Source organism: Eschrichtius robustus, chromosome 2 (genome assembly GCF_028021215.1).
Source record: "Eschrichtius robustus isolate mEscRob2 chromosome 2, mEscRob2.pri, whole genome shotgun sequence".
In the NCBI taxonomy this organism is placed as follows: domain Eukaryota; kingdom Metazoa; phylum Chordata; class Mammalia; order Artiodactyla; family Eschrichtiidae; genus Eschrichtius; species Eschrichtius robustus.
In genome coordinates, this window is record NC_090825.1 from 154726978 (window position 1) to 154747426 (window position 20449).

Genomic DNA, 20449 nt, shown 5'->3' on the forward strand with positions numbered 1-20449 from the left:
ATTTTTCCCACTGCGTTTAGACTGGGAGAAACGTTATCAAATCCCAGCGTCATGAATGCCTGATTATCACTTGTAACTTTTGTCTCTTGAGCCTAGAAGGCATCTCTTGTGTATAAATGACACTGGACGTTAATATGCACCCTAAATTTGAATACAGTGCACATCTAGTAACAGCTTGTATAAAACGTGTTACTCCCCGAAGTAGTCCTAACACCTTATAATTGAAAAAGTGAGTTATAATTGACCAAATGCTTTCACAAATATGATCCCTTTTGATCCTCACATCTCTGTGGGGAATTACTGCTCCTTTTTTTAAAAAATAAATTAATTTTATATTTATTTATTTTTGGCTGCGTTGGGTCGTTGCTGCGCGTGGGCTTTCTCTAGTTGAGGCGGGTGGGGGCTACTCTTCTTGCGGTGCGCGGGCTTCTCATTGCGCTGGCTTCTCTTGTTGCGGAGCACGGGCTCCAGGCGCGCGGGCTTCCGTAGTTGTGGCTCACAGGCTCAGTAGTTGTGGCGCATGGGCTCAGTGGCTCCACGGCATGTGGGATCTTCCCGGACCAGGGCTCGAACCCGTGTCTCCTGCATTGGCAGGCGATTCCTAACCACTGTGCCACCAGGGAAGTCCCTACTGCTCCTTTTCTACGTATGAAGAAAATGTCTGGACTTCCCTGGTGGTATAGTGGTTAGGAATCGCCTGCCAATGCAGGAGACACGGGTTCGAGCCCTGGTCCGGGAAGATCCCACATGCCGCGGAGCCACTGAGCCCATGCGCCACAACTACTGAGCCTGCGCTCTAGAGCCCGCGAGCCACAACTACTGAGCCCACGTGCCTAGAGCCTGTGCTCTGCAACAAGAGAAGCCACTGCAATGAGAAGCCCGTGCACCGCAACGAGGAGTAGCCCCCGCCCGCCGCAACTAGAGAAAGCCCACGTGCAGCAACGATGACCCAACGCAGCCAAAAATAAAATATAAACAAAGAAACAAAAAAAGACTTGTCAGAAGTCATTTATCCCCAAATATAGGATTTCTAACACCAAATTTGATGCCTTTCATGTAGCATCATGCTTCCTCTCCAAAGTAATAAAACTGAATTTTGGTAATTTTAAGAATATTAGACATGCCATGTTATATTAGACCTATGGTTAATCTATAAGCAGTCATTTACATTTTGAATGAGATCTGTAGACAGCGATATATATTCACTTTTTAGGACTTATTTCCTTCTCAAGCTTCTATTTCTTGCTACAAAGTAAAACGTTTTGTGTCCTGTTAAAGGAGTTCTAGGCATTGTCAGTGGGTAAGGTTTGTGGTGGTAGCCAGAGTACAGAGATCCTGAACGTGGGGACATCCTTTTGCCATTAAATTTATACTGTGCCCGAAGCTGGGTTGAATAGTTTTAGGCTGTTTGAGGTCCCAGGAAGACTCTTTGCCCACCCAGGGAGCAAAAGGCCCAGGAAAACTTCCATGTGATTTTAGCTTGACCCCATTTACTGGATGATTCATCCCTCCTTTCCGTAATTCCACGCCAGCTTTCTTCACCTAGGTTTTCTCCTTTTCCCGAGACCATTCTTATCGTGATCTCTTGTTTCACCACCTGTGGCTTAGGACCATATTTCTCCAAGTGTGGGCCCTTGAGCAGAATCATCAGTTTGTTAGAAATAGAAATTCGGAACCCACAAAATCTGCTTAGTCAGAAACTCGAGGGGATGGGGCCCAGCAGTCTGTCTTTGACACGCCTTCCAGGTGATTCTGATGCATGCTCAAGTTTGAGAACCATTGGTGCAGTAGTTAATTTTTTTTTTTTTTTTTTAGCATTCCTTTAACCTTTCAAAGTGATTTATGAATTTCATCTGACTTACCACCCTTTAGGACAGCATTTTTCTCGCAGTGCTTTGTTTTTGGCCAAAATAAAGGGTTCCGTGGTCAGCTGGCATGGGAAAGACTGCATTCTTATGCATACTTACTCTGTGCCCCCCATACCCTACCCCCAAAGTAGGTAAGGATTCTGGGGTCAGTTGCCAGGTTTCAAATTTTAGCTCTATCATTTAGTAGCTACTGTTACTGCCACCTACTTACCTTAGTGATCTTTGGGGAAGTTACTTTCCTCTCTGAGCCTTTACTGTCTAGCTTGTAAACTCATGGAATAAAATGGCAATTACTTCTGTAGGAAGTTGTGAAGACTAAACAAAGTAATGCACATACAGTGACTCAGGTGGTGTTTGGCACGTGGAGAGCTTCCTTGAATGTCGTGGATCATACTGGCTATGACCCTTGTCATTGCCAGGACTGTACTAAATAAATAAATAACTCTCCATCGGTTATCTCTGGCGCTTGGCATTTCACTGCTCATTTCTAAACCTGAACATTTGCCGTGTGCTCCATTTTTCAATATTATGCAAATGAGACTAGTTTTCACTAATATCCCGAGAGAAACTATATTTGAAATTTTGCTTATTTCTTCCTTTTGTTTTCTGCCACCAAGCCACTTTCCTATCTGGGGCAGAATATTTCTTTTGATAGTGATTTAATATTTTAAGCCTTTGTTGAAGAATGTTGTCTAAGATGTGTCGAAAGTCTAAATAAACATTATTTCCTGCCTCAGTTTATCTACCACTTCAAAAAATTTCAGGTGTTTTATATCTATTTCTCTTTATAGATACAGAATCTACCTATAGATATAGAATTAATACAGATATCTATAGATTCTATCACTTTACGGTGTTTCTTCCATTAGGTTATTTTTACTTCAGTGTCTGAGTCTATTCTTAATTAAAAATTCCATCAACCTACCCTATACTTCCAACAAATCCACAATGAATCTTATTTTATTGGGTCTTCTCCGGAGCCTTTGTAGGAGCCAAATTTGGGGCTATTTGGATGATTCTATCTAACTTTGCCTACAAATTCATAGTCGTCCTCAAGAGCATCCAGAGCTCTGGTTGGATACCATTCCATCCTGGTGATTTATTTCACTTTTGTCAGTTAGGACGAGTACAACCCTTGCATTTTTCTTTCTTTACTTTAGCATAGTTGGACTGCTTCATAACAACATTTGTATCCAAATATCCTCTTCAGTAAAATATATCAGAATTTTGATTTATTCTCTTTTCTATCTTTTATTCATCCATGTACTCATGTTTGTAAGTCCAACTGATTCTTGGCTGGCTTTCTACCAATAATAAAAGAAAAAAACAACAACCAGAAAGTCCTTAAATTTTTTTTTTTTTTTAGCATTCCTTTAACTCTACAAAGCGATTTATGAATTTCATCTGTCTTACCATCCTTTAGGACAACATTTTTCTCACAGACTTTTGTTTTTGGCCAAAATAAAGGGTTCCGTGGTGAGCTGGCATGGGAAAGACTACATTCTTATGCGTACTTACTCGTGCCCCCCATACCCTACCCCCAAAGTAGGTTAGTGATTCATAATTCACAGTGGCATTTTGAAAGATTCTGAGATGTACTGCATAAAGAATCTAATAGATTAACTTTGACCTATTCACCCCCTCCCCCCCCCCCCCCCCACACATAAACACCTATCATCATCCCATGAGCTAATGTTGGATAGGACACCTCTGTGACCTTTTGGTTTAGGAGTTTCCTTATTCTCTTTTGGTCAGTCTTTGTGTGTTTAGATGTACTTCTCTTTTTGTCTTTGCTTATTTATTTCATTGCTAGTTAGACTTGCTGGGTCTTTTTTCCTTTTGCATTCTCAATATTAATTTGAAAATTTTGTACTTGAACTTTCTGTAACACATCTTTGAAACGATTCCTTTCCTCTTTCTGTCATCTGGTCTCTGAGTGATTGTCTTTTTGTTTTCATGTTTCTTTAGAGTGTTAGTCCTGGATTGGGTCAGATAACTTATGGGGAGTACTTACAATGAGTTTTAGGTCTTGTACTTGTGAATATTTCTTTTTTCCATTTATGCTTTTCCCATACTTATTTTTTTGATAGGCTTCTGTGACCCAAGTTGAAATTTTATAATAATTTACTTTGAACAACAGAGTAATTTTTGTTATCTTTCTGTATTCTATATTGCAATGGTTATTTTCATACTTTTAATAAGAATGCTACTTTGGTACTACTGGTGGTTATAATGGTTTCAGCGGTTTTTTTAATTTACTTAATAGTTGATGTAAGATTTTTAAGCTTCATTGCTTGTGATAGGGAATTAGCAACTAAAATAGTATGTTAACATTTATCTTTTCCAGTGAACCTACTCAGAAATTCACTTTTCCTTCACAGAATTTGTAACAGAACTTCATATTGCCTTGCAGTGCTTACTGCATACAAGCTATGCTCTTGTTTCTGCTTGCAGGCTCTTGCCAGATGTCATTTTGTCAATGACACCCATTCCTACCACTGCATTTGAAGTTGCAGACCTCCTTCCCCACACTACCTGTTCCCCTCTCTACTTCATTTTTGTCTTTTGTGTTGATCAATATGTAACAAACTATGCATTTTATTTATTCATTGTGTTTGTTCTCCTTTAATACAAGGTGAACTCCCTGAGGGCAAGTGTTTTCATCTGTTTGGTCACTGCTTTACCTCTACTGTCTAGAACAGTGTGACACATTATGGATGCAGAGTAAGTTTTTTATTGAAGTACAGTTGATTTACAATGTTAATTTCTGCTGTACAGCAAAGAGACTCAGTTCCATATATATGCATTCTTTCTCATACTTTTCCATTATGGTTTATCACAGGATATTGAGTTTAGTTCCCTGTGCTGTATAGTAGGACCTTGTTGTTTATCCATCCTATATATAATAGTTTGCGTCTGCTAACCCCAAACTCTCAATCCATCTGTCCCCCACTGAATTCTTGATTTAAAAAAAAATTTAATCTCAGGAGATGTAGAAAATGCATTCCATAACATTCAGTATCTATTCATGATACAAAATGAACAGACTATCATTAGAAGGTATAAATATTCAGCAGATGTGATATTTAATGGTGAAACATTGAAAACATTCTTTTTTAATATTGGAAACAAGATAAGACGCCTTTCACCAACAAGATAAGATAATCCTTCTTTGCAGCATTATATAGGAAGTCTTACACAGGAAGAAAAAGAAGAATTCTTAGCATTGGAGAAGAAGAAACTGCTATCACTAGTCATTGAGGATATCTTGTCCCTGTAGAAAAACCAAAAGAATCTACAGATGAAGTATTCGAATGAATAAAAGTGGTTAGCAAGTATACTGCAAACAAAATCAATATACAAAATCAATTGCATTTCTGTACTCTGCTACAACTATTTAGAAAAGGCAATGAGATACCATTTATAATATTATCACAATTATAAAGTACCTAGGAATAACTCTAGCAAGAATAGGCAACAACTATATGGAGAAAATTATAGAACAAAGACACTTAAGAAAAACTAAAGGAATGGAGAAATAAATCTTATTTCAATAGAAAATTTCAATCTACAGAAGATGTGATTCTCCCCAAATTGTTTTAGAGGTTTTATGAAACTAAAATGAATTTCCTTCACCTCCCTCCCCCACATAGAACATGCGAGCTGATTCTTAACAGCAAATGGAAGAGTGAATTGGGGATTTTTGACCTACTAGATATTAAGACTCGCTATTATAAAACTCTACCAATTAAGACAGCATGGTACTGAGCAGAAATAAAAATAGATGATTGGAAGAGATTAGAGAAGCCAGGCGCACAGCCGTACATTTATGGTAAAGAGGAATATATAAATATATATGTATATGTTTTGGGGTCAACCTTTAAGTTCTCTTAGCAAATTATAGTTATACATTGCAGTGTTATCAACTAGTCACCATGCTATACATTAGAACCTCAGAACTTATTCATCTTATAGCTTAAAGTTTGTAGACTTTATTTTTTTAGAGCAGTTTTATGTTCACAACAACATTGAGTGAAAGGTACAGGGATTTCCCATGTACCCCCTGTTCCCACATATGTATAGCCTCCACCATTATCAACTACTCAGCAGAGAAGTATATTTGTTACAATTGATGAATCTACATTTACACTTCATTAGCACCCAAAGTCCATAGTTTACATTAGGATTCACGCTTGGTGTTGTATGTTCTATGGGTTTTGACTAATGACATTATCCACCATTATGGTATCACTTAGTTGGAATCAGAGTATGTAGCCTTTCAGATTGGCTTCTTTCACTTAGTAATAAGCATTTAAAGTTCTTGCATATCTTTTCATGGGTTGATGGCTTATTTCTTTTTAGTGCTGAATAATATTCCATTATCTGGATGCACCAGTTTGTTTACCCATTCATCTACCGAAGGGCATCTTGGTGGCTTCCAAGTTTTGGCAATTATGAATAAAGCTGCTATGAAACATCTGTGTCCAGGTTTTTTATGTGGACATAATTTTTCAACTCCTTTGTGTAAATACCAAGGAGTCCGATTGCTGGATCGTATAGTAAGAGTATGTTTAGTTTTGTAAGACACTGCCAAACTCTCTTCCAGAATGGCTGTACTATTTTGCATTCCCACCAGCAATGAATGAGCGTTCCTATTACTTCACATTCTTGCAAGTATTCGGGGCTGTCAGTGTTTGGATTTTCATTTTTCTAATAGGTAGGAGCATTGTCTTTAATTGGCGGGGGGGGGGGGTGAATAAAGGAAGTAACTCAGATATTCATTAATATCACTAGAATGATCTTGATTCAGCATGGTCAGTCCCTGAACTAGTGTCCTCCCGGACTGGGGAGTGCAGCGCGGGGCGGGGACTCGCAGAGAGGAGAACAGCGCATCAACCCCAGCGGGAGGCGCGCAGGTCTCGGGATGCGGAAGGCGGGCCGGCGCCGCGCTCCTCTCCGCCCCCGCGAGCGAGACGGTCACGTGCAGCGGAGGGGCTGACCTCGGCGGGCGGGCCTGGGAGGGGCGCCGCGCCGGTGGTTCAGGGTCGCCCGAGGCTAGGCGCGAGGCGGGCACTTGCGCAGCGCGGGGCGGAGTGCGAGCCGGGGCCGGAACCGCCGCGGGTGGGGAAGGGCGGGGAGGAGCCTGGGAGCGTGCCGGCCGCCGCAGGGGGAGGGGCGGGGCGGAGCCGCGGCGCGCGCGCCCGTCGGAGGGGGAGGGACAGAGCAGCCATTGGGCGCGCTCAGGGTGGCCGCTGCGAGCGTGGGGCGAGCGTGGACCGCGGCGCGGCGGTGGGACTCCTTCCCCGGCCCTTCTCCCCGCCCCAGGCGAGGGCACCGTGTGGCGGCGGCGGGGCCAGCGAGGCCGGAGGAGGCGGCTGTGCCCGGGCATGGTGGTCTGGGGCAACGCGGAAGGTGAGCGACCCCCGGGCCGGCGGTGGGGGTGGGGGTGGGGGCGGGGTGGGACTGGCCTCGCGTCGCCGGGTGGCGGCCCAAGCGCGGGCGGCCTGAGGCGGGGCGGGGGCGGCGCGCCGGCTCGGCCCCCGCGGCCCTTGGTCTCGCGGCCTGGGCGGCCCGCGAGAAAAAAAAAAAAGAAAAAAGAACTTAAAAATTGAGAGTTGCATATATAATAAAATGGCATGAAACTATACACAAGCATTGTCCCAAAACCAGTTTGCTGGTTTTGATACTGTAATATAGTTAGGTAAGATGTAACCATTGGAGGAAACTGGATGAAGCATACCTAGGACTTCTGTGTACTATTTTTGCAACTTCTTTTTTACCTCTGATTTTTTCAAAATGAAAAAAAAAGTCAACAATTTTAGTGCTGTTTTCTTGTAGATGAAATAGTGTCCCGCCATGAAAGCAATGAATTACTGATAAAAACCGAGGGCTACATCTCAAAAACATCATATTGAATAAAAAAGCAAATAGCATAAAAAGATATAGTATAAAGCTCAGAACATACAACCTAAACAATATGTTATTTAGAGATATAGCTATGAGAAAATTAACAAGAAAAGCAAGTGAATGATAAGACACAAACTTGAAGATAATGTTTATCTCAAAGGACTAATGGAGGGTATGTGAACAAGAAAAGGGATTCAGGGTCCTCAAAGGTGATTGTAATGTTCTTTTCCTTAAATTTTTATTAATCACTATTTTTTTATAAATTTATTTATTTATTTTTGGCTGTGTTGGGTCTTCGTTTCTGTGCGAGGGCTTTCTCCAGTTGTGGAGAGCGGGGGCCACTCTTCATCGCAGTGCGCTGGCCTCTCACTATCGCGGCCTCTCTTTTTGCGGAGCACAGGCTCCAGACGCGCAGGCTCAGTAGTTGTGGCTCACGGGCCCAGTTGCTCCGTGGCATGTGGGATCTTCCCAGACCAGGGCTCGAACCCGTGTCCCCTGCATTGGCAGGCGGATTCTCAACCACTGCACCACCAGGGAAGCCCCATTAATCACTATTTTATAACAACTCTTAAGTCTTAAAAATGTATAAACCTGATCTTTAGCATTTAATAATCACCTTTATTGAAAAGAGTAAAATTAAGTGAAAGGTGAATAAAATTCAGCAACATTAAACATGTTTGATAGAGCATATAATTATAAGAGCATCTAAGAGAAGATTGGGTTCTAGTTTAATTTCTGGTCTGACTAATTTGGGGTTAGTAGGTTTTGGTCAGTGGTTTTTGAAGGGCGGTCCCTGGGCCAGCAGCATTAGTACCACTTAGATATTTGTTAGAAACGTAAATTCTCAGACCTTACCCCAGACCTACGCTCTTGGGGAAGAGCCCGGCACTCTCTATTTTAACACAAACCCTCCAGGAGGTTCTGATGTGCACAGACTTCTGAGAGTCACCAGGAAGTTCAACTTTCTCACCCATAAAATTAGAAGCTAAAACTAGAACAGTGTTTCCCATAGTGTGGTAGATGTAGTACTGATCATGTGCAAGATGTTTTTAAGTGATAGACACATCACCATTTAAAATTTTATTTATTGTAATGTTTGTTAGACTAGTACAGATAGCTTACCAAACCCGTAAGTTCACTTATGTTGTGTCATACATTGCTAAGTTAAAAAGAAAAAAAAGGAAAGGAATCAACTTAATGTAAATATAAATAATAAGGCAAAATAGTAAGGTATGTATAGCAGAAAGTAACACAGCATTGTAAATCAACTATACTCCAATAAAAATTTAAAAAGTAAGGTGATATGAGAATATCACAAAATTCCTGGGGTTAGTTCTTAGATATTAAAGTTTCGGTAGTCCTGAAGAGGATCAATCTTGAAAATATTTTCCATTCTCAAATTCTGAGACTTCATGTGCTTGCTTTTCTTACAGATCTGCCTCCTTAATTTTGCTTTTTAAAATTCAAGCTAATACGTTAAAAATTTAGTCCACACAGCTTGTGTTGGGAGAGGAATGGCCTGTTACTGTGCTTTTGTATTGGGGGATACTTATCTGAGATTGAAAATTTAACCATAGTTAATGGAAAGTGTGGATAATGCACATGCGAATCATTAAAATTAAATATATTAAGGAGAAATCTGTTTTGAAAACATGATTTAATTTTAGAAGCACTTTCTTTCACTACGTGTAGTATTTATAGTGGAATAGGCAGATGGTTTTATGTAAGGAAATGAAATGAGGTTTGTGGACAGTAAGAAACATATTTTGGTAATTAGGGATTTAGGCTTTGAAAAGTCTATACAAGTTATAAACAGCTACAACATGACCGGCCCTGTTGTTAAAAAGTAAATTTATTTATTTATTTATTTTTGGCTGCGTTGGGTCTTTGTTGCTGTGCGTGGGCTTTCTCTAGTTGCGGCGAGCGGGGACTACTCTTCATTGCGGTGCGTGGGCTCTAGGCGCGCGGGCTTCAGTAGTTGTGGCACTTGGGCTCAGTAGTTGTGGCTCGTGGGCTTAGTTGCTCCGCAGCATGTGAGATCTTCCTGGACCAGGGCTCGAACCCGTGTCCCCTGCATTGGCAAGTGGATTCTATACCACTGCACCACCAGGAAAGCCCATGACTGGCCTTTTTAACTGGCATTTTAAATAGCTTTTTTGAGATGTAGTTCACATACAGTTCACCCACTTAAAGTGTACAATTCAGAGGTTGTGTATAGCCAGAGAGTTGTGCAGCCATCACGGTGCACAATTCTAGAACATTTCATTACCCCAGAAAGCACCCCTATATCCATTAGCAATTATTCTCCATTCCCTCTACACTCTCAACCCTAGGCAACCACTTATCTACATCTTATTTCTATGGATTTGCCTATTCTGGGCATTTCATATAAATAGAATTTATATTTCATATAAACATAATGATGTGTAGCCTCTTGTGACTGGCTTCCTTAATATAATATTTTCAAGGTTCATCCGTATTGTAGCATGTATCAGTACTTTATTCCTTCTTATTGCTGAATAATATTCTGTTCTATTGATATTATATGTCACTTGATGGACATTTGGGTTGTTTGCACTTCTTGTCTTTTATGAATAATGTTGCATGTATGAACATTCATGTTCAAGGGTTTGTGTGAAAGTATGTTTTAATTTCTGTTTTATACCTCGGAGTGGGATTTCTGGGTCAGATGATGACTGTGTTTAACATTGTAAGGAACTGACTGGATCTAAAATGCATTCTCATTTAAAGCAAAATTACAAGTTTGCTGAAAACTTAAATACATTTCTGTTCTAATTTATAATAAGGTACCAATTTTGTTTGTCAATGGTTTTATTACAGACTATCTCTCTAAAATGATATTTGGCAAAAATCATCATTAAAATACATGTTTTTGAAAACAGTAGCTTACAAACGGCTGTTCTACATCACAGTTTATCATCATTTATCAAAATTGTCAGACATCTTCTGTGACATGGTTCTTTGCATATTTTATCGCTGCCTGTGTCATTTAGCATTTAGGGGAAAAAAATGTCATGGAAGCTGCTTCCTGAGCTGATGATTGAATTCAGATTGTTTTGGTTGACTTTTACAAATAAATTACATGTTAAGAAACTGATGGTAGTTTTTTTTCTAAAATTCTCGTTTCAGCAATAATAAAAAACATACTTCTAAAATAAAAACATAACATTTTGTAGTCTAGCTGCATCTGACCCTTGATATTTTGCTGTGTTGCCCTATTAATATTTTGAAGTTATAAGGAGAGATACTATTTTGTGTAATGAGAATTTATGTTCAGTAAATTGTTAATATTTGACTTTGTCTTACTTTCTTCTAATGCTTTCCTAAAGGCTTATGTACTAAATTAGCTACCTTTGGATTTCTTTTTAGGAAAGGTGTTCCAGATATTTCTTTTTCATACCTACTTGTGAAATGAGGTTTTTAGCACCTCCTTGTTATGAAGGAATACTTCTGAAAAAAATAAGATAAACAACTAAATGCAGTGAATAACTGAAGTAATAGAGAAGTGGTAGTATAGAAAAAAGATGCTCCTCAGGGAAGAGAAAGAAAAAATACCAGTTGGACTTGAATGGATAAGATTTATTTAAAGCCTTTCATTGCTGCATGGAGGATAAACAAAAAGAGTAGTAAGGCAGCATGAGGCATTCAGTGTCCTTGTAAAGAAGACAAGAAATATCCTTAATCTCTGAATCTATAACTATATGATTCTACACATAGATCAGCTAAAATCATCCTTTGTTTTACTTCTAGTAGGGATAAGCTGTTGTATGCACAATATTGTAATGGATGTTTGTAGTGAAGACTTGAAGCATTTGGATCATTTGGGAAGTAGACTCAGACAGGGTTTAGTGTGTAGAATACTTGTAAGCATGTGCCCTTGGGAACAACATAGTGGGAGGGAGGCAGAGGCGTCAGGATTGGGCAGAAGCTTACGTCAAAGTGTCTCCTTGGCCAGCCTTCCAAGAGAGGTTTGTTGATAGCTTGGATGTGGGGTATGACAGAAAGAGGTGTCAGGATGATTTCAAGGATTTCAGCCTCACTAACTAGAAGGACGAAGTTGTCATCAAGTTCATCCTTTGAAAGGAGGTTTGGTGGAGAAGATCTGGAGTTAGTTGGGCCTGTTAAACGTTCGAGATCTGTAAAACATCTATTGGCAGAGGATGAGATGAGTTGGTGAGTCCATATGTGAAACTGGAGCCCAGGAAAGAGGTCTGCAGTATATATAAATATGGGGGTGGTCAGCATAGGATAGATGCTAATTAGACCAGGAGACTAGCTGAGACCACCAAGTGAGCATGTGTAGACTGACTTGAGGATGAGACAGGGCTGAGTCCTGGAACACTTCAGCGCTTAGAAATTGGGGCAAATAGGGGAAACCAGCGGAGGAGACTGGGATGGAGCCCCAGGACCCAGCACACTGCTTAACAGCAGTGGGTAGTAGATGTTTATTTAGTGGATAAATGTCCAAAGGGGAGGGAAAATAACATGGGACAGTGATGAATTTTATTTCTCCAGGTAGAATAACTTAAAAGGTGAAAAATAGGATCAACTGTTATCTATCTCATCGGTGAATGGGTGGGGAGTGAGTCATGGAAATTAGAATAAAAATAGATGTGTTCTTTTCTATAAAAATAGATGTGTATACATATAAAATAGGAACCGTTCCTTTTAATAAACTGAAGTATTTTTAATGCAGTTACTTTCTTTTAATCTTTATGGTACCTATTGTGCTTGTGTGGCTAATTCTTCGAGAAACTGTATAAAAATGTCCCCTGTGTATAGAGATGAATCCAGTTCTTCAGATTGATTATTTCTATTGTTTGTGAATATGCTTTAAAGTAGCACATTAAGTAGTTGAAACTCATTTGAGAAATTATCCTGTATTTGTATCTCTCTTCTTTGTACTAAATGACAGAAGAATTTCATTTATATATTTGCTACCATATATTTGATAATTTACAGTAGAATTTTCAGTGTTCTTCATGGTTAAAATTGGTACTAAAGGTGATTTGGAAATTGTGTTGAGCATGTATCTTGCTAAACTATAGAAGACAGACATTTTCTTCAAGGATTTTATATTCTAGGTGAAAAAGTTAAAACATTTATGGAAAGGTACATAAACAATTTTCTTGGGAAAATATACAGTTATGTCATTGAAACTCTGAGTCCTGTCTTACACTGAGCGGGACATTTATTAAAGAATAGACTGAAAGCAGAAATATCTGTAAGCTTGAATTTTGACAGAATGAAAGAAGAATACAAAAATCAAGCTCACAAACTCAGCTGCCTTGATGTGGATGAAGCTTCTGTGAACAGACAGCTACTGTCCTTGAATAATAGTTCACATATCTTTTGAAGTGAATTAAGCTTTGGTTGTATTGGACCTGACCTGTCGGTGAGAAGGAGATGGCTGAGTCCAGGGAGGCGTGTGAGCTTTCTCAAGACAGACTAGAGTCGCTGGTGACTGAGACAAGTAGTGAAACGTTATTTCAAGGGTTGAAATATGAATAGGAACCAGTGATTTAACAATGCTCATCTCTAACTTTAAGCCTTTTCTTGAGCCAGAAACCTTGGTTTTTTATGAGAGTTTGAGATTCCCTGAAGATACAACCTAGGTTGGACAGTTACCCGGATCTATTATACATTTAAGCTCAGGAAAGTTATGTGAACTGTGTTACTGCTTCTTGTTTTTGTGAATTTTTGGTCCAGGCTTTCAGAAAGACCTGAGCTGAACTCTAGGACAAAGCTTGTGGTGACCACCATTGCTGTTTCAAGCCACTGTCCTCTGTGTTTCTTTCTGTCATTCAGGAATTTTGTTGTCATAGCTCCTCTATTACTGACGTCTGTGTGTGTGTGTGTGTGTAGGGGGTGTCCTTCATTTGTAAATTCTGTAATCTTTGGACCTTGGATGGAGATGGTAAATACAGAAGTCTTAGAATAGAATTGGTCCCAAACTATTTTGAGAGAAAACACAAAGCATATTAAAACTTACATTTTCAATTAAAGCATAGGGAAACCATTCACAAAAAGGGTGCAGAAGTTGATGCTGTTGTTTATTGTGTTATATGCTGGTTATAGACCTTCATTTTACGGTTATTTCTCTGAAATGCAGTAAAAAAAACAAAACCAAAAAACAATGCCTAGCACCATAGCAGCCCGTATGAAATGAGGCATATGCTGTTTCTAAGACTCACAGCATGTTTTTCTGATACTGTGTTTGCCCATAAACATGTTGATGGTAGGTGCTGTCTGAGGCAGGGGCGGTTTTCCTATGGAAATCCTCTCTTGAACATACTGGTTTCTGATTCCCCTTGAGGAAGAATGAAGCTCCTTTTTGCTTCCTTAGCAAATTTGATACTTCAAGTATTAATAACATAGCCAGTGGTTGATACGTATCTTGATGACTTACAGGTCATCATGATGGCTGCTCTGTCATAAGTTACTGTGGTTTCAGAGTACGTTAGAACTCTACGCAGCGTTTTGAGGTGGGAGGGAGCTGAGGTGTAATGAAAGAGAAATTCCCTGCACAGCAGTGGTGATGCCTTAATGATAAAATCATCTTGCTCGGTCTCAAAATCACTGGGTCTGCCAGCAACAGCATTAGATGTGAAGTCTGACCTGGGCTTACAGTTTGATTTTGCCATTAAAAGCGTTATGACTTTGCCCTCAACACTTCTGCGAGTCTAGAGGAATGTTAATTACTAAATTAAAACAAATTTATGAGATCCTTTTGATGGAGTAGAGTGTAATATCTGCTGAGTGCCCCAATATACATTGAGCCCTTTAGAAGAGAAGACTTATGAGTGGTAAAGAGTAGGCTGCTTTTGGAGAAGGAAGCATGAGGTGAGATGGCAAATTTGGGAATACGTTTTCTAAGGAAGGCCTTGGAGGAGGCCATCATTCTGTAAACCTGAACTTGAGATACAGCAGTGTCAGTTTTGGGGATAGGAGGTCTCTGGGGCATTTATGATTGGGAGTGTGTGAAAATACTGATTCAGAGCCAGGAGACCCTGTGACATTGGCTGCATCTAACCGAGGTCTTTCTCATTTAGGGCCCCAGACTAGGGAAGCTACAGTTATCTTCTGAAACATAGTAAAAAAGATGATCTTGCTGCTCTTAAAGTGAAAGAATCCAAATTTTGGTGAAGAAATGTTTTAGGGACAGGATTGCCCCCATGTTTTTAATATCACTCTTGACTGACTGTTTATTTCGCTTCTTATTTGGGGAAAAGTATATGGAAGTTTAGGTTGGGAAAACTACTTGGAAGAGTTTCTTTTTTTTTTTTTTTTAAAGTCCTTCAATCAGTTATTTATTTATTTATTTGTTTGTTTGTTTGTTTATTTATTTATTTATTTATTTATTTATTTATGGCTGTGTTGGGTCTTCGTTTCTGTGCGAGGGCTTTCTCTAGTTGCGGCAAGCGGGGGCCACTCCTCATCGCGGTGCGCGGGCCTTACACTATCGCGGCCTCTCTTGTTGCGGAGAACAGGCTCCAGACGCGCAGGCTCGGTAATTGTGGCTCACGGGCCCAGTTGCTCCATGGCATGTGGGATCTTCCCAGACCAGGGCTCGAACCCGCGTCCCCTGCATTAGCAGGCAGATTCTCAACCACTGCGCCACCAGGGAAGCCCGGAAGAGTTTCTTAAGGATAACCTCATTAAAAAAAAAAAGAAAAAAAAAAAAAAAGAATAACCTCATTAGATAGTTCGTGTGTAGATGTGAGAATAAAGTTTTCTTATAAACAAATGTTTTTTTTATGGTTCAAATATTTTATTTTCTTTAAAGATAGGAGTAGATTTTATAGTTTGAGACTCTTGCTATTATTTAAGCAATAACCAATAAATAAATGTGAGTAAGTAGCAATTATTTAGGAAGAATGGTATAATGATGAACTATTGGAAAATATAACAACTATAGATAGCATTGTGGAATTGGAAGGGCCTTATCACCTGATTTTATAGACAGTTTATCTCATTATTCAGCCTCCTCACTGTAAAATGGTAAAAATATTAGTTGATCCAGAGTTATTTTAAGGAGTAAAAGAGAATTTATTCATTCAACAATTATTTATTAAGTGCTTACTAGATGCTGAGGCACATGCAGGTTCAGAGGATGCGTCTGTGTATTAGAAAGAAGAAAATCCTGGCCTTCATGGATTTTACCGACTAAGAGGCAAGAGGCTTTACCCAGTGATGACAAACGAGATGAGGGCTTCCAGGGTGCTCCCTGCAATGGTGTTTTAGACTGAACACAGTGCCTGATAGTTGCGGTAGAAGAAGACTAGCACCAATGTGTCTTGGATGCAAAGTACACCCATTATCTCATTTAAATCTAACACCAGTTCTATAAACTAGGTCTAGTTTCCCCCCTTTTACAGCTGAGCAATGTTGTGTTCTTTTCGGTCTGTGATCAAATCATGGTTATTAAATAAATTAATGAGTAAACTTAGACCTAAAGTGTGGTCCAAGGTCTTCAGCCAGATAGTGGCAGAGCTGGCACTAGAACTGGTTTTGACTCAAGCTCAGGGCTCCTTTCATTGTACCGCATTGCCCCTCAGAGCGTGCATGGGCAAATAATCGTATGTACCATGGTAGATAGGAAGAGTGCACAGTTTCAGAGATCCCATACTTGCCAATATGAAAATCATTTCACACAGTACAAATAATAACAGTGAAATCAGGGCTGCTAGCATCCTCAGTTTTAATTCCCATCGCTAGTTATATTCAATTATCCAGTGAGATGGACTTTGAGCTGTGGATTTTAGTGTATTAAGTAATAGGATCCAACTCGAAGTTTTCTCTGGCAAGCTATTGGCTGTGAAGTAAATTCAAGGCTATTCATCCAAAATGTAAGGTGTCCTGAAGTAGATGTATATGTCATCTTGTCTAATGCGTGGGTTGTGTGAGAGATTTTTCTTTCCAAATTGAGTCATTGGAGACCATTGCTCCTATTACTGCCTTTGAAGTCCTGCAGCTGGTGAACCTTTGGTAGTTGAGATTTCTTTCTCAAAAAACAAAAACCAAAAACATGTATTATAAGTACTTGTAGTCTAGTTGTGTGTGGGTTACGTGTCTTAATTAGTAAAGTTCTAGTGAATGTCTTGGGATTTTATAAAAACTTCAGTAATAACTAAAAATGAACATTTCTGATCCTTTCTCGTGACCCCATAATCAAATCCAAGTCAGTTTCTACTCTCTGCCTGCTATCCTCCAACTCTGAACCATCTTGAAAATACTTGTTTTTTCTAAACATTGTTAGTTTAGGGAGTTACTTGGAGTGAGAGAGTCTCTTTCCTTTGGCTTCCTTTGGGTCAGCAAAGCAGAGGAGTTAGTTTTGGAGGGTTCTCCTTCTATGCATCATCAATTTCAGTCCTTGGCAACGTCTCTAGTCCCAAAGAAATGATGTGGGACTCCCCACGTCTTCCAGAATTTTTAGAAGGCATGTGATGTATTAACAGTACCTGTGTCTCTTCTGTAATTCATTTGGCCTCTGCAAAATGCCAAAGTGTATCTAATAGAGCAGTACAAGACGTGTGCCTATTTTCTTAAAAGTCAACCTTAATTTCGTGTCACTCCAGTCTGCCACTGGTCTACCCAATAATTAGGATTTTAAGGCTTATGAATAGTTAGGGGCGCTCCTAGTCCAGAAAGGAGATGCAACTGAAAATATGACATATATTGGCACTACCACTGCAGTGCTTTGGGTTTAAATATTCATCAGACAAAACTAAACTCTATGAAATGAATGCCAGGATAGACCAGTCTCATCCTGATTTCCTGTCTGGAGTCTATTGCTATAAAAGGTGTATATGTTTATAATTCCTGCCCCTAATATTCCCTTGCTTCTGTAGAGCAGTGTTGCTTTCCCAAGCACTTAAATATGTTTGATTTTACCCTTGCACCTGTCTTTTAAGGCAGACAAACTCAAGTTGACACACAGTTTTTCTCATGACAAGGACCAGTTGTGATTTATGGCCATTTACAGGATGTCAGTGATATGGAGAGGGTACATTTTGAGCGAAGAAGGCTATATATGTATATCCTTTCACTTGGCAATAAAGAACATGGTAAAAAACTGTTTTCTTCTCAGTGAAGAGCCCTTAGGCTAACTTCCTATAATGTTCACCTAATGTGTTACTATGTTCAAGTCACCTTAACAAATATTTCTTGAGTGCCTGCCTCCTGCAAGGTATTCCACTGGCTGAAGTGAAAGTTTCTGTGAGAAGCCTGATGTATAGAATTTGGAAGTAAAAAAATGCAGTGTTAGTGTGGGTCTTTACTGCTTTAGTTGAAAAGAAAGTGTTATGAGGTAACCTGTCTTTTCCTTTATGAATTTGGCTTGTTTAGCAAGAAACGTATTAACCAAAGATGAAAGGTAGATTCAGGAACATTTATTCACTTTTGAGTGTAAACTTTTATTTTCACCAGAAATTCCTAAACACCTTGATTATAATAAAGTACAACCCTGATTTTGGCTTTTAGGGCCAAGGATAAAAGATTTGTAGGCTTACTGAAGAGTAGATTCTGTGAAAGCACAGACTCCTGATAAACGCTGAGTGCCCTGTAGTCCTCTAGATCAGCGGTCCCTAACCTTTTTGGCACCAGGGACCAGTTTCGTGGAAGACAGTTTTTCCACGGACGGAGGGTTGGGGGTATGGTTCAGCTGGTAATGTGAGTGATGGGAAGCGGCAGATGAAGCTTCGCTGGCTCCCCGCCACTCACCTCTTGCTGTGCGGCCAGGTTCCTGGGGGGTTGGGGACCCCTGCTCTAAATAACTGTCCTAGAAGTGGAAGAGCCAGTCTTTTTGTTGGTGAGGACCCAGTGGCCTCCATCATTGTAACTACTGTGATATAACCTGTAGTGTGTGATTGATAAATAATTTAATACTGTTGACAGGGGTATTTGTTGCTTACTTTGTACATTTGCAAGCAGTTCTTTCTTCCTCATGATACTCCTTGCATTAATAGTTGAGCGAAATGACATGATGAGTCAATAAGACTGCTTTCCCTGTGACCAGAGTTGTCAGGACAAGTCAAGGTCTAATCAGACATTTTCATTTCATTAAGTTGGACTTTTGCCAGAGCCTTTTGGAAGCCAGCATAACACTTGTTCTTGCAGGTCATTGGCCCAGACACAGTCACATGATTACACCTGCATGCGACAATGTCTGGGAAATGCTGTTTTATAGTCTTGTTTCGGAATAAAAATCAGGCTTCTGACGTTAAGAAAAAGGCTACTGCTGAGCTACCCCAATTCTTTTCCCTACCTCCGATTTCTTCCTGGTACTTAGATGGAAGATCTGGCTGTATTCCTTTTCTTGAACTCTGTGTGGCATACTTGGGTACTTCATGTCCTAGTCTTTCAACCTGAGAGGAGGATCCTTCAAGTTTTTGCAGTTTGCAACTCCATGAGCTCAGTAGGAGTATCCTTGAAGCAAAATAAGAACAGGGTGTTGCATGCTCTTTTTTTTTTTTAATTTCAGATTTTAATGATCAATTTTAGTTATCTATGCAAAGTGATTCATGCAGATCATAAAATTCTTAGAGGAAAAGGAACCCTGGGACAGAAGACATGGGTCCACTGAGGGCGGTAGTCATGGTTTGCAAATAAAAATTGTGACTGCAGCCAGAAGAAGGAACAGTTGGGTGCTGAGAAAGGAAATGACAGATAACCATTCCTAGAGGGTTTATTTGGCTTTTTAGAAATAAGTAAACGAAAAGTTCCCTCTAGTTTGCTGCTTTGGGTCTTCCCTTTGAACACATCATCTAGACAGAGTTGACATAGATGGTTCTTTTAATTTAAAATCTCTGTAGTCTTCAAACAAGGAGGCCCCATGCAGGCAGTCTCACAGATGGTTGTACATGAATTACCCATCTGTCTTCAAGAAAGGGAGTTTGTGATTTCCTTCTAAGAAAAGGATTTGCAGGATGTGGCAGGAACGAGGTGAGTGAGGCCTTCAACTTCCATGCAGTTGCAGACATTTTGGAGGCAACTTGAACTCTTTGGATCATACTTTAATCCCTGATACCTAAGGATGGCGATCCTAATTTCAGCATCTGGGTGGTATTCATGAAAGACTTCTGGTTGAATAAGTTAGGAAGGATGCTCATATGAATAAACCTTATTATATGCCCCAGTTTCTGGGCAGCCTGCAGTACCGAGTTCTGACCTGGGATTAGGATGCCTTGTGTGGAGCTAGTGCCACTGCAGCTCTTAAGTCTCATCCAAGATGGTTATTTTCCATGTGCTGCTTCTGAGTAGCTGTTTCTTTGGCTTTCTAATAGCATGGATACTCAGCATAATCACAGACTCCTAGATATGGAAGTATCTGAATGATAATGTAGTCTAATTTCGAAAGAAATGAAATGAAAGAGGCCAAGTGACTTGCTTCAAGGTATCTGGTAGAAAAACTGGCGTTAGAACCTTGGTTCCGTGTTCTCAGTCCAGTGCTGTCTTGCAGTGCACTGAATTTCTCAGAGAAAATGAGACTAAATGCGGTGTTTTTCTGTGTCCTCCTTTGCTCCTGGTACTTAACAGACCTGGAATCTACTCATGTATGTGTCAGGTTTTAGATCAGCAGTAGGCTCACTGATTATGGAAATAATTGGGGAGATGTGGTATGTGTGAAAGTTTCAGGTAAGCGAGGCAAGGGG

The 20449-nt window shown here is 40.0% G+C and overlaps 1 protein-coding gene across 1 annotated transcript in view; it reads left to right on the forward strand.

Moving 5' to 3' along the window:
* LOC137759783 (ELKS/Rab6-interacting/CAST family member 1-like) overlaps positions 1-20449 on the forward strand; it is a 901087-nt gene that overhangs the window by 708333 nt on the left and 172305 nt on the right. Inside the window, 1 exon segment of the mRNA XM_068536391.1 lies at positions 5093-5121. Coding sequence (XP_068392492.1) covers positions 5093-5121 — 29 coding nt within the window.